The sequence below is a fragment of the Ahaetulla prasina genome, chromosome 17, assembly GCF_028640845.1.
Source record: "Ahaetulla prasina isolate Xishuangbanna chromosome 17, ASM2864084v1, whole genome shotgun sequence".
Classification (NCBI taxonomy): Eukaryota; Metazoa; Chordata; class Lepidosauria; order Squamata; family Colubridae; genus Ahaetulla; species Ahaetulla prasina.
Genome location: NC_080555.1, coordinates 13540687 through 13552999, shown reverse-complemented (window position 1 = coordinate 13552999; position 12313 = coordinate 13540687). Strand labels below are relative to the sequence as shown.

The window sequence follows — 12313 nt, the reverse complement described above, 5'->3', positions numbered from 1 at the left end:
AAGGAACTCCGTCAAGGAAACGCCCCTGCAGGAGTACATCGCGAATTTCGTCTTTTGTGCCAGGACTCTGACTGGAATGATGCAGCGCTGGTGGACGTTGCCCAGGAGGGACTCTCAGAGGAATTGCAAGACGAGCTGGCCGCGTGAGGCGCCGCGGACCTCGACAACTTGGTGCCCCTTTGTCTCCGCCTCGATGCCCGTCTGCAACGGCGACCGTCCCGTCGCACCCCGGGACCCTCCGTCGACATCTGCACCCCACTTCCTGCACCACCAGCACCCAGGGTCGCCCACGCTTTGTAACCGCCATGGAAGAGCCCATGGAGTTGGGAGCGGCCAGACCTCGCCTAACAGCCCAGGAGCGGAACCGAGGCGCCAAGGGGATTGTGCCTGTACTGTGGGGAGCCCGGCCACTTCGCCGCTTCTTGCCCCAGAAAGTGGGGCACGCGCCGGTCCCGAATCACAGCGTGACCAATCGGAAGCGGAGCAGGCCCGACCGGGAAACCCTAGGTCGGGCACGCATAAGCCCCACTGGGCGTTGCGGAAGTAGACTCTGGGCCCCTCGGCATCTGATTCTGGACACACGGATATGGTTGGGGAACCAGTCGGACGGGCTCCAGGCGCATGCGCTGGTGGACTCAGGGCCACAACAAACTTTATGGACCAGGCCTTTGTGACCCAGTTTGCGGTCCCGTGGTTCCGTGGACCCTCCGATGCGGGTAGAGACAATTGATGGACGAGAACTGGTGTCCGCCCCATTAAATTCGCCACCCAGCCTTTGCGCCTGGCTATTGGGGACCATGAGGAGGCGATCCAGTTTTATGTCACGGCGGACCTTCATTTTCCCTTGGTCCTTGGGTTGGCCTGGCTTCGGACCCACGATCCTCAGGTGGCCTGGTCGCGAACGCCATCTCTTTCCCGAGTCTGCAGTGCCGATCACATCCGCCACACCTGTGCCGCCAGAACGCCCCACCGCTGCCATCACCTTGCCTCCTGAGCTGACGGACTTCGCCCGGCGTGTTCAGCGAGAAGGAGGCGGACCGACTACCCCGCATCGGCCCTACGATTGCCCGTGGACCTTCTGCCCAACGCACCACTGCCTGTGGGACGCCTGTATTCCATGTCGGAGCCCGAGTTGGCCGCCTCAGGGACTTCCTGGACAAAAACCTGGCCCGAGGGTTCATCCGCCTTCAAAGTCCCTCTCGGCCCCGGTCCTCTTTGTGAAGAAGAAGACAGGGACTTGCGCCTATGCTGTGATTACCGCCGCTAAACGCCATTACGGTGCGGAATCGCTACCCCTGCCGCTCATCCCGGAGCTACTGGAAGGTTGGGAGGCCACGATCTTCACCAAGCTCGATCTCCGGGGCCTACAACCTGGTGCGGATACGAGAAGGAGATGGAAGACGGCATTCGCACCGATACGGACACTACGAATACACTGTCATGCCATTTGGGTTGACCAATGCTCCCGCCGTTTTCAGCACTTCATGAACGACGTGTTCCGAGACATGTTGGATCGGTTCGTGGTTATCTACCTCGACGACATCCTGATTTACTCCCGGTCCAGGAAAGCCACCTTCGACACGCCAGTCTGGTTCTGCAACGCTATGGAGCAACAACTCAATGCGAAACTGGAGAAATGCGTCTTCTTCCGGACTTCCATAGAATTCTCGGGCATATCATCTCGCCCGAGGGCATAGCCATGGACCCATGTAAAGTAGAAGCTTTGTGTAGCTGGGAAGCCCTCGCCGGGTGAAGGATGTTCAGCGCCTGCTGGGCTTCGCCAACTACTACGGACCTTCATCCCGGGCTTCGCCACACTGACAGCTCCACTTACCCAGCTCCTCAGGAAGAAGGTTGCATTCGGTGGGGTCCCCGCAGCAAGAAGCATTCACAGCCCTCAAGAAAGCCTTCGTCACGGAACCCGTCCTGAGGCATCCCGACCCGCTCCGCCTTTTGTGGTGGAAACGGACGAGTCAACCTTGTGCCGGGCTCGAACCTGCAGTAATTGCAGGCTTTGTGTTCTTAATAACAGGCCTTACCAGCCTGAGCTAAACCTTGCCCAGGCTGGAAAACTCCTGTCCGACAGCAACAGTTTGCATAATTCAAAATCAAAATGCCAAATAGATGAAGCACCATGCAAAGAAGAGAACCAGGACAGTGAGAGGTTGTATTTTTATAACTGCCTTCAGGCTCTCGGATTCTGTCAAAAAGTGCCAAAGAATTCCAAGTCTCCTTCTGTCGGCCTTACCCGTAAAGTCAACTTTTCCATACAGATCCTGAATCTGGGGAGCCAGCCCTCGTTTAAATAGGTATAAGCTGGAAAGCGGATCAGAAAAACAAGCAAGAGGAACAAGTTCAACATGGATCAGACATGAGTGGGAAGATTTAGAGAGCAGACTCACAAAGCGAGAGACCCAACACAGCAAGAAGTCAAGTCTCTGAGTATGCATTGATGGCAGGTCGCCCGGGATTGGTGAGGAAAGGGAGAGAGGTAGTCGCCATGTAAGGCTTCACAGGGCTGATGTGAGAATGCTATTTTCTTTTAACAACCCTGTAATCCCTTGCATCAGGTGGAGTCGAGGCGACTGAATGGAGCTAGAGCATTTACTGGCCGGCTGCTCTTCCTGACACCTATGTGGTGTTCACAGCAGAGAACTACTCATTGTACCCAGCGAGAAATATCTGCAAGCTACCTAGGATTGAACTCACAGCCTCCTGATTGTGAGAGTTAGAGTTATGAGCGCCACCTGTAGGCCACTGTTGGTCGACATGAGAATAAAAGATGCTTATTTGTTTAATGGTTTACGCTGCTTCTTTTGCAAGGCAGGTAGGAATCTTTATTCCTTAATCAATCCCTGATCGTTAATGCAATTTTAACTCTGTCTTGGCCTAACTCCTCCCCCAAAACTGTTGCAAGATCAGCTTCTATAGTAGGATTTATACAGAAAAACTCTTTACTAATCTACTGAAAAGAGAAGCCTAAATTAAGAGAAAAAATGGATAGAAAGGGCCCCAACTACAGCCTCACCTAATCTGACAACCATCTCATTTAAAAGGTAAATTACTGGAGAACAACGAGGCTTTTAAAGGGGAAAAATACATTAAATACAATAAAAGGAAAAATACGATATCCTTGCGGTTGTTCTGAAAGAATGTAAGGATGCTATCTTGAAAAGCATAGGACCAATCTGTTTATATCTTAATCACATGAATATTTTAAAAAGCCTATGTTGATGTACTATCTTGAGGGTCCTCAACACACTCAGCAGCTGGTAAACTTTGGTTGTCCTTGAAAAAGCTAAGTGTGGTTGGCTAATCTTTAGGATGGGGCACCACAAAGAAACCCCCCAGCTACAGGCAACGCTAGGAAGCTGGAAAACCCCGCAAGACCTGAGAAAGCAGCTTGGTTTGAAGCGGCAAAGTTCACCCCCCTCCTTGTGAACTCAGACCAAAGTGGTATCTACCCAGGGGGGGAATCTTTTCTCCCCCCCGACACAAATCTGAAGGCTCACCTTAAGGCATGGATGCAATACACCACACGAGGCATGTTCTTCTTATCGTAGATGTCGGTGGTCTCGGGGTGAAAAATCTGGGGGAAGGGAGCAGGGTGTCAAAGCACGAAGGGGACCTTCTCCCAGACACCCAGCGAAGGTGGGAGGGGTCGAGGGCCTTACCCCAGGCAGCCCAACACGGCTCATGGCGTCCCGCCAGCGGTTGATATTGTCCGTGTGTCGAAAATGGAGCCCACCGGCCTTCAGAGAGGAAGAGGAGACAGAGAGAATCGTAAGGTGTTGGGGGCAAGGACCGCTCCAGAACTAAGCAGCCCCCAGTTTTGGAGCCAGAAGGAAGACTTGGCAGCAGATGGGGAATAGCAGAAGCCAGAATCCCCACGGGCAAAGCCCGCAAGGTCAGAGGGGAGCCCCTGCCTGACCCCCAGGTGTGAAGCACCTGTCCCAGAGCAAGAGGGCTCCAGCCCCCCGAGCCCCTCACCTGGAACCGGGCCTGGTCGAGGTCGTAGATCTTCCCCAGGGGACAGGCGTCGGGAGCAAAGAAATGCCCGAGCTTGGCCAGGGTGACGCCATTGCGCAAACTCTCCTCCAGCTCGGTCGGAGGGGGCAACGGCTCCTTCAGGCAAGCCTCCATCCAGCTGAGGGGGAAAGTGGGGCAGGATTACGCCTCTCGACCCCAGGCATCCGTTGGGTTTTCTCAGCAGCCCCTCCGGAGGCACCTAATCTGACCTGGGATTTAGGGCAGGGCTGCCATGAGCAGAACCCAGCCCGACCGCATCCCGATCGTCAGCCCCGGGGAAGGGCCCTGCGGTGAGGATAGTGTTGTGACCCAGGTTCCTGGACCCAGACTCCTGGACTCGGATGATTCAGAAAATGAGGGAGAAGACCTGGCAAGCCCTGCTTCTCTTGAGCCCTCTCCTCCCTGGCACCCACTCAAAGGGAGGGGCCGGCAAGGCCTGATTCTCCCGGCCTTCTTCTGATTTGGCAACGCCCAAGAACAGTTTTGGAGGGACGCAAGGTTACGAAGGCTTGATCGGCGTGCGCAGCAGCGGAAGAGTTGGGACAAAGCCAAGTCATAATTGTCATGCAGTGACATCTGCAGAGACTATAAATAGGAGGCGGGACTTCCTGGTTTTTTGTCTCGGACAAAGCAATGAATTTGGGGCAAGCTAATTCATGGAGGGAAGAATATATTCGTGAGTAATTCTGGCCTTATCTATAATTTCCTCGTTATCTCCAGAAACTTGGCAGGCCCGTGGGTAGACGTGGCCAGGACATGTATCTATGTAAATAAAAGGAAGGCCTCTGACGGACTCTTTGCTGGGAGTATTGGGGGAAGGGAAACAGAACAGAGAGACCCAACACAGCAAGAAATCAAGTCTCTGAGTATGCATTGATGGCAGGTCGCCCGGGATTGGTGAGGAAAGGGAGAGAGGTAGTCGCCATGTAAGGCTTCACAGGGCTGATGTGAGAATGCTATTTTCTTTTAACAACCCTGTAATCCCTTGCATCAGGGTGGAGTCGAGGCGACTGAATGGAGCTAGAGCATTTACTGGCCGGCTGCTCTTCCTGACACCTATGTGGTGTTCACAGCAGAGAACTACTCATTGTACCCAGCGAGAAATATCTGCAAGCTACCTAGGATTGAACTCACAGCCTCCTGATTGTGAGAGTTAGAGTTATGAGCGCCACCTGTAGGCCACTGTTGGTCGACATTCCTCCAGGTGGCAGAGATACTGGTAGGCCACATTCTGCCGCCGCCTCTCGTCCATCTCATCAGCCGTGAGACGCTCATCTGGGGGAAGCAGAAAGAATTTCACCCCCAAGACAAAATTCCAGGAAACCCCCAACCAATTTTATAAATTGTCCAGGTGCCTCATTGGCGAGATCGACGGAATATAAATTTAATGAATAAATAACTCTCCTTCTGCTGGCTCTCCTTGACCTCCCCCAAGGATGGCATCTCAGAGGCACAGCACCCCAGTGGAGGGACCTAAGATGCCCCCCCAGCCCGCTCCCCAGTCCTGGAATTTGCTTTCAGCCCTGGAAGGGCAGCCCGGCTGGTCTTGTGAACTGAGGGATGAGTGTTTTAGGCCAGTAGGTTGTGAATCCAGCCTTTGTCACTTAGTCAGTGAGCCACAGCCGAGGGAACCACAAATAAAACATACCACAGTGAGTGTCTGGATCTACTCACTGAGTCTCTGGCTGCTTCATGCAGAATATTTGCATGGCTACAACAGCCACGTCAGCCAACGCAACAATTAGGGCATCGAAGCTTTCTCCACACTCTGAGCTTCTTTTTAGGACATTTGTTCTCGGTCTGCCAACTTCTAAAGTAGCGTTTCTCAGCCTGGGCAACTTTTAGAGGTGTGGACTTCAACTCCCAGAAGCCCCTAGCCAGCATATAAATAAATGGAGATTTCCGGGAGTTGAAGTCCACACCCTACAAGTTGCCAAGATTGTTGCTCTACCCCAGGGACAAGGGCCCCACAAGTTTGTAGATGTAATACAAAAAGAAAAGAAAAGCAGTTCCTTATTTATGCGCCTTAACTCTATTAGGCATTTTCAACGTGGCCCAAGACAATTCCTCTTCACTCGATGCAAGCCAAAGGGCCGGACATCCCCGCTCCGAATAGCCGAGGCTTGCCCGAAGCCCCCCCGGGCCCAGGAGACCCCCCCCCACCCGCCCTAGGAGGGAGCAGTGCCGGGCAGCGGCAGCCCCGGGAGGAGCCCCCCGGCCAGCCAAGCCACGCAGCCCGCTCGCCTGCCGACCCTTCCCCGCACGGCTCCCTCTCCCGCCTGCCTGCCCGCTTAGCGTCCTCCCTGCGCGGCCAGGTTTCTCCCTCCCTCCGTCTCCGGGAAGAGCGACGGGCAAAGCCGCCTCCGGAGTTCCCAGCGGCGGCCAGCCTGGCGCGGCTCCGGAGCGGAGAGAAACCCGGCTCTGCGCTTCGCTTCCCCAGCCGCCTTGGGAGAGACACGCTCGTCCTGCCCGGCTGCCCTGGGCTCGCAGACTCACAGCCGGAGGGAGCCCGGCCGCGCTGCGCCATCGCTGCTCCCGCTCGCTCCGCCCGGCCAGTTTGAATCTCCCGCGCCGCCCCCTCTGCAGCAGCTGGGCGGCCGCGGAGGCTCCTGGGCGCTGTAGTTTTTTCCGCATGCGTGGGGGGCGTGGCCGGCGGCAGTCCGACCTCCACCCCCCCCCCGCGCGTCCTTTCGGTCCGCCTCCAGAGCTCCAGGCCGGGCGGGGGGAGGGGCTTCCCGGCAAAGGGGCCTCCAGGGGTCTCCAACCTTGGTCCCTTTAAGACTTGTGGACTTCAACTCCCAGAGTTCCTCAGCCAGTTTTGCTGGTTGGAGGTTGGAGACCCCTGGTCTAGATGACCACCAAGGTCCCTTCCAACTCTGTTGAAAGATGGTCGGACTTCAAATCCCAGAATTCCCCAGCCACCAGAGCCGAGCCTATCGTAGCTGGGATGGGAGGAGGAGGAGGGGGGGAATTCTGGGAGTTGAAGTCTAGACCAGGGGTCTCCAACCTTGATCGCTCTAAAACTTGTGGACTTCAACTCCCAGAGTCCCTCAGCCAGCAAAGCTGGGAGTTGAAGTCCACAAGTCTTAAAGGGACCAAGGTTGGAGACCCCTGCACCAGGCAGCCACTGGGGGCCTCGATGTGCCCGACTCAAAAGCCCCAAAGGGGGGGGGGCGGCTTCCCCTCCGGAGAATCAGGGCCCGCAGCGCGGAGTGACGGGCTTTGTGTTCCACCCGGCGGTGCGTGGTGGGCTGGGCGATGGTCGGGCTGCGCTGCGGGGAGGGGGGACCGGAACAGGGGTCTCCAACCTTGATCGCTCTAAAACTTGTGGACTTCAACTCCCAGAGTTCCTCAGTGAGCTTTGCTTTGCTTTGCTGGCTGAGGGACTCTGGGAGTTGAAGTCCACAAGTCTTAAAGGGACCAAGGTTGGAGACCCCTGGACCGGAGGGCTCTCAAGGCGGCCCCGCTCAGCCCTTCCACGGGTCTGTTGAGTTGGGGGCGTCCCGGCCGGGCGAGCAACGCTTAAGCGGGCGAAGGGGAGGCAAAGCGGCCCGAGAGGGAGCCCTCTCCCCAAAGCAGCCATCTCGGCGGTAGACTGCCCCGAAGCGTGGAGGCTCTACGGCCCGACGGCGGGTTCCTCGGAGGGGCGGGGCCGGGGCGGAGCCTCCACGCCCGTGGGGGGGAAGAGCCGCCGCCGCCTGCGGAAGGAGGGAGCGGGGCTGGCGCTGGGCTTCCGCATGTCCGCGCCGCGGCGGGTGGCTCTGCTGGGACTCGGGCTGCTCCTGTCCAGGGCGGCGGCCTCGGGACACTGTCCGGCCCGGCTCTGGCCGCCTCCCCGCGCCATGCAGAGCGCCGCGCCCGGCCTGAAGTTCCTGGGGTAGGCGGCGGGAGACGCTCTGGCTCCCCGGGAAGGGAAGGGAAGCACTGGCCCAAGGAGGCCGCTGGGCCGATCTGCGGAGAAACCCCCCACCCACCCCCCGCCTTCCTTCCTGCTGGCCGCCGCCTTGCAATGGGGCCTTTGGGTTCTGGGATCCGCTCGCCTCCCTTCGCACAATGCAGGAGCCCCCGAGCCAAAGAGCCCAGGCTAAAGGGAGCAAAGTGGTCACTCGGGGCAAAGAATCCTCCCCGGCGGCCTTGGTGCCTCCTGCCGAAGCGCTTGCTCTGAGGCCGGGGCTGGAGCTTCGCCCGGCCTGCACCGTGAGCTTAGACGGGAGTTTCTTGGAGCCGGAGATTGCCGGGCTAAAGGGGGAAGGAAGGAAGGAAGGAAGGAAGGATCTGGTTAGTGACCGGAGGGGCCACCCAGAGAGGAGGAGGAGGAGGAGGACAAGCCCAGTCCCCGGGCTCCTCTTGCAAGGGCAGCCCCGGATTTTGAGAAATGGCAGCTGCTCTCCCTGTCCCAGCCATCAGGGCCAGGTTTTTCTCACTTGGATAGATGGGATCCGTCCAATCGCCCTTTGGAGCCAGGATCATTGAATGCTGGCTCTTCATCCCCCCAAAGGGCGAAGGCGTTGGGAGGAAGAAGGGCAGGGCACCGAATGGGGCAAGCAATCCAGCCAGGAGGGAGGAGAAGGGGCTTTCAGTGTCCAGGCAACCCTTTGGGGACCCGGGGCAGCCTCTCTGGATAGTGGGCAGCAGGGAGGGATGAATGCCGCTCTTCCTGGGGGGTGGCAGGGGAGGGGGGGATGTGGATGCAACAGAAAGGAGACTCAGCAGTTCCCTCCTGTCCCCTCCAGGCAGAAAGAAGCCCAGGCCATCGACCAGGAGCTCTTTGAGGAGTACAGATTCAGCGTGGACCAGCTGATGGAGCTGGCGGGTCTCAGCTGCGCCACGGCCATTGCCAAGGTAGGGGTGGGGTGTGGGGGGGGGGCGGTCTCCGGCAGTAGGAATTCCAAGGCAAGGCCAGCTCCAGGGGACGTTTAAAACCTTCCGTTGTTGTCTTGAGCACCTCCATTTCCAGAGATTTGAAAAGCTGGGTTGGTGCATGTGGGTGAGACAGGAGGAGGCAGAGCAGAGGAAGGGATGCTGGCATCCATGTTCCTGGGAAGGAGATGGTTGTGTGCAGCAGGGGCTGATTTTTCTGGGTAAAGCTTGGTATTTGTATTTGTCCTCCTTTAATCCACTTTAGAGTTAAGTGTGTTCTGTGAATGCATTGGTGAGGGAATAAGAAGCAAATGTATAGAACTCCAATTATTGTTGAAGGTCACAAAGTCCAGGAGTCCTAAAACTGCATATATGTATAATTTTATCTTTTTCAAAGAGCTTATGGATAGACTCATGAGGACTAGAATCCTTGCTCTTCATTAGATTAGGAATCTTGACACTCTTTCCCACTATCCCCTTTGTATTTGTGAGTCTGCCAGGACATTTGCTCAGGACCTTTTCCCCCCCCAAGGCATACCCAGCCAGCACCTTCACCATCAGCCAGCCAGCGGTGCTGATCGTGTGCGGCCCTGGGAACAATGGCGGAGATGGACTAGTTTGTGCCCGTCATCTCAAAATGTTTGTGAGTGATTTGTACCTATCCCTCCTGGTTGGGTTTGTAATTGCTGCTGGCAGGGAACACTCGCAATGCATCTCCCCCCCCCTCCCCCCGCCCCCCGGGGCAGCTGAGTCTCAGGCTTGCCACCTCTGTCCATGGAGCTTCTCTGAAGAGCCTTTGTGCAACGCTTAGATTGCTGGATTTCTACCCAGTGAGAAGGTCTTCTCAAACCGTGGTTGCCCAAAAGGCACCAAGGAAAAAAACAGACCCCAGAAAAACCAGGAATTCCTTCCCGCGGCAACAGATTAACCCACTTGTCTTTGCAGGGCTATGAGCCGACCCTCTACTATCCCAAACGCCCCAACAAGCCACTTTTTGAAGGTTTAACCACCCAGTGTAAGAAGATGGAGATCCCCTTCCTCCCAGAGTTTCCATCTGAAGTAAGTCAAAAAGAAAGAAAATTGAGATCTACCCATCTTCACACTGCCAAGGTTGAGAAACACTGTTCTACAAGGGTGTGTTAGGGTTAATAGGAACAGCACTTAAACTTATATACCACTTTACAGCCCTCTGGGTCCTCATTTAACTGACATTGGAAGGACGGAAGGCTGAGTCAACCTTGAGCCAGTGAGAATCAAGCTGCTGGCAGTCGGCAGAATTAGCCTGCAATACTGCATTCTAACCACTGTGCCACCACAGCACCTGGTTAAGGCTGGTGGGGGAGTCGGGGAGTTGAAATCCACCCATCTTCAAGTGCCAAGGTTGAGAACCCCCCTCCCTCTAGAGAGAGCGGACGGCTGGACTGAAGCACCTCTTGCAGGTCTCCACCTGCACCCTTCACACAAGTCTTGATTCCCACCGCAGGCTGCCCTCATTGACGAGGTCTACGGCCTGGTGGTGGATGCCATCTTCGGATTCAGCTTCCAGGGCGCCGTGCGGGAACCTTTTGGTAGCATTCTGAGCACCTTGGAGAAGGTGACCATCCCTGTGGTCAGCATCGATATTCCTTCCGGTACGTTTGGCCCAGGTGGGCTGAGAGGCCTGGGCTGCTTCATTGCTGGGGGTTGGATCTCATCCTGCTGCCCTTCTGCGCCCCACCCAAATTTCTCTCCCAGGAATAATTCTGCTGGAGACCAGTTTTGAAGAATTTAGGTCATGGATTAGAATTTGGGCCAGTGCTGAGAAATCTAGTTTTTAAGAGATACTAGATTTGTAATTAGAAAGAGATAAAATGCATTTTTCTTACATTCAATTATGTCCGATTCTGAGACTGCCTGCAGAAGTCCCTGTAATTTTCTTGGCAAGGTTTTTCAGAGGGGTTTGCCATTGCCTCCTTCCTAGGGCTGAGGAAATGGCTGGCTCAAGGTCACCCACTGGTTTTGTGCCCAAGGCAGAATTAGAACTTGCAGTCTTTTGGTTTCTAGCCTTGTGCCTTCACAACACCAAACTGCCTGTCAGAGTAAAACTAGCCTGAATTTTTCTCATACCTGCTGTTTATTTCTCCCCCCACCCCTAATACTATGAATGGTTAACTATTTGGAGTGGGCATTGGTAAAACCAGCAGACTTTAAAGCAGGACTTCCCAAAGGGGTCAGTATCAACTCCCCCACCCCCACCCGTTGATGGGACTATTCACTGTTATTTGTAGTACAATTAGTTAAAGTTGTGTTTATTATTCCCGTGTAATAACTCTTTGAGGATTGATGAACGATGTGAAGCTTCATGAAGAGAGGATGAGCGGAAGAGGTTGGGGAACCGCTGCTTTAGACAAATTGCAAAGCACAAAACGGAATCCTGTACTGACCTCCAGCATCCTTTCTCCCCAGAGGCTCCAGGGCTGCGCAGGGGGTTCCACAAACCTGCCCCCAAAACAAACTGAGGAAGCAGAGGGTGGTTTAAGTCTTCTGATCTGTATTGGTGACCTCACTCAGTGTCTGAATATTTCATTTTCCCTTTCTGTTCTGTTCTGGCTTTGCCTCCTCCTGAAGTCTGGAGAAAACAGGGCTGATGTTCCAAAGGGGGCAGGGGGTCGAGGGGCCACTGCAGGGCTGCCTTGGCACCTTGGGATACACGGGACCCTTGGCCGGCTACTTCACAGCCTCCTTTCCTCTCATTGCCAGGCTGGGACGTGGAGAAGGGGAATCCTGACGGGCTGCAGCCGGACATGCTGATCTCACTCACAGCCCCTAAGAAGGCAGCCCGGCACTTCCAGGGGCGCTACCACTTCCTGGGGGGCAGGTTTGTGCCCGAGGCCCTGCAGAAGAAGTATGCACTCAACCTGCCACCCTACCCAGAGACGGACTCTGTCCTGCGCCTCTCCTAGAGCTGGCCCAGACCCATCTGCTGAGGGGGGCCTGGGGCTGGAGGGGGCAGCTCTGCAGGTCCACACCCCTTCCTCCCCACCCCCCCTTGAGCACAGAGGGGGTCTTGGTCCCAGAGCCAGCAAGAGGCTGGCTTGATATTCTTTCAGATCCGTGCAAGGGAGCAGCTCTTCGTTAAGTTTCTCGAGGAGGCTTAGTTGACGCTTTATATAAATTTGTGTTCCTTGAATAAAAATATGCTGGGGAGAAGCTTGTTCTGTCTTTGCTAAGGTGACGGAGAGAAGACACTCCAAGGGTGTGAAGGGGGGGGAGCGTTTTGGGAGGGTTTGTCGTCCGGGTTCTAGGATAGGAAATTCCACCACAAGAAATGGGGGACCAACCCCTGGGGTGAGGAGCCTTCTCTCTGGCTACCTTCATCCTGGGGGGCAAACACAGCCAGAGAGGCCTGAACGGAGTTTTTGGGAGGAAGGCAACGCGATCTTGA

General features: G+C 55.7%; 2 protein-coding genes across 2 annotated transcripts in view; one reads left to right on the top strand and one right to left on the bottom strand.

The window, feature by feature from the left end:
- The window catches only part of IQGAP3 (IQ motif containing GTPase activating protein 3), a 36386-nt gene extending 29781 nt beyond the window's left edge, over positions 1 to 6605 (bottom strand). Inside the window, exons 1-6 of the mRNA XM_058160663.1 lie at positions 6526 to 6605; positions 5218 to 5304; positions 3991 to 4148; positions 3675 to 3752; positions 3513 to 3589; positions 2249 to 2316 (exon numbers count right to left, since the gene is read on the bottom strand). Of these exons, the coding sequence (XP_058016646.1) occupies positions 2249 to 2316; positions 3513 to 3589; positions 3675 to 3752; positions 3991 to 4148; positions 5218 to 5304; positions 6526 to 6556 (499 nt within the window). The 5' untranslated portion in view covers positions 6557 to 6605. The remainder of the gene's footprint in view (positions 1 to 2248; positions 2317 to 3512; positions 3590 to 3674; positions 3753 to 3990; positions 4149 to 5217; positions 5305 to 6525) is intronic.
- Positions 6606 to 7697: 1092 nt separating this feature from the next.
- Positions 7698 to 12230, top strand: NAXE (NAD(P)HX epimerase). The gene is made up of 6 exons (XM_058160298.1): positions 7698 to 7906; positions 8763 to 8871; positions 9422 to 9532; positions 9835 to 9948; positions 10373 to 10520; positions 11629 to 12230. Exons 1-6 carry the CDS (start codon positions 7767 to 7769, stop codon positions 11829 to 11831), a joined length of 825 nt encoding a protein of 274 aa, XP_058016281.1. The 5' UTR covers positions 7698 to 7766; the 3' UTR covers positions 11832 to 12230.
- Positions 12231 to 12313: the final 83 nt, after the last annotated feature.

What these genes read in the sequence shown, in the direction of transcription:
- NAXE (XM_058160298.1), top strand. Translation starts at nt 7,767, where the DNA reads ATGTCCGCGCCGCGGCGGGTGGCTCTGCTGGGACTCGGGCTGCTCCTG. An exon ending in CCCGGCCTGAAGTTCCTGGG is followed by an intron (nt 7,907 to 8,762) that starts GTAGGCGGCGGG and finishes TGTCCCCTCCAG; the next exon opens with GCAGAAAGAAGCCCAGGCCA. An exon ending in CCCGTCATCTCAAAATGTTT is followed by an intron (nt 9,533 to 9,834) that starts GTGAGTGATTTG and finishes TTGTCTTTGCAG; the next exon opens with GGCTATGAGCCGACCCTCTA.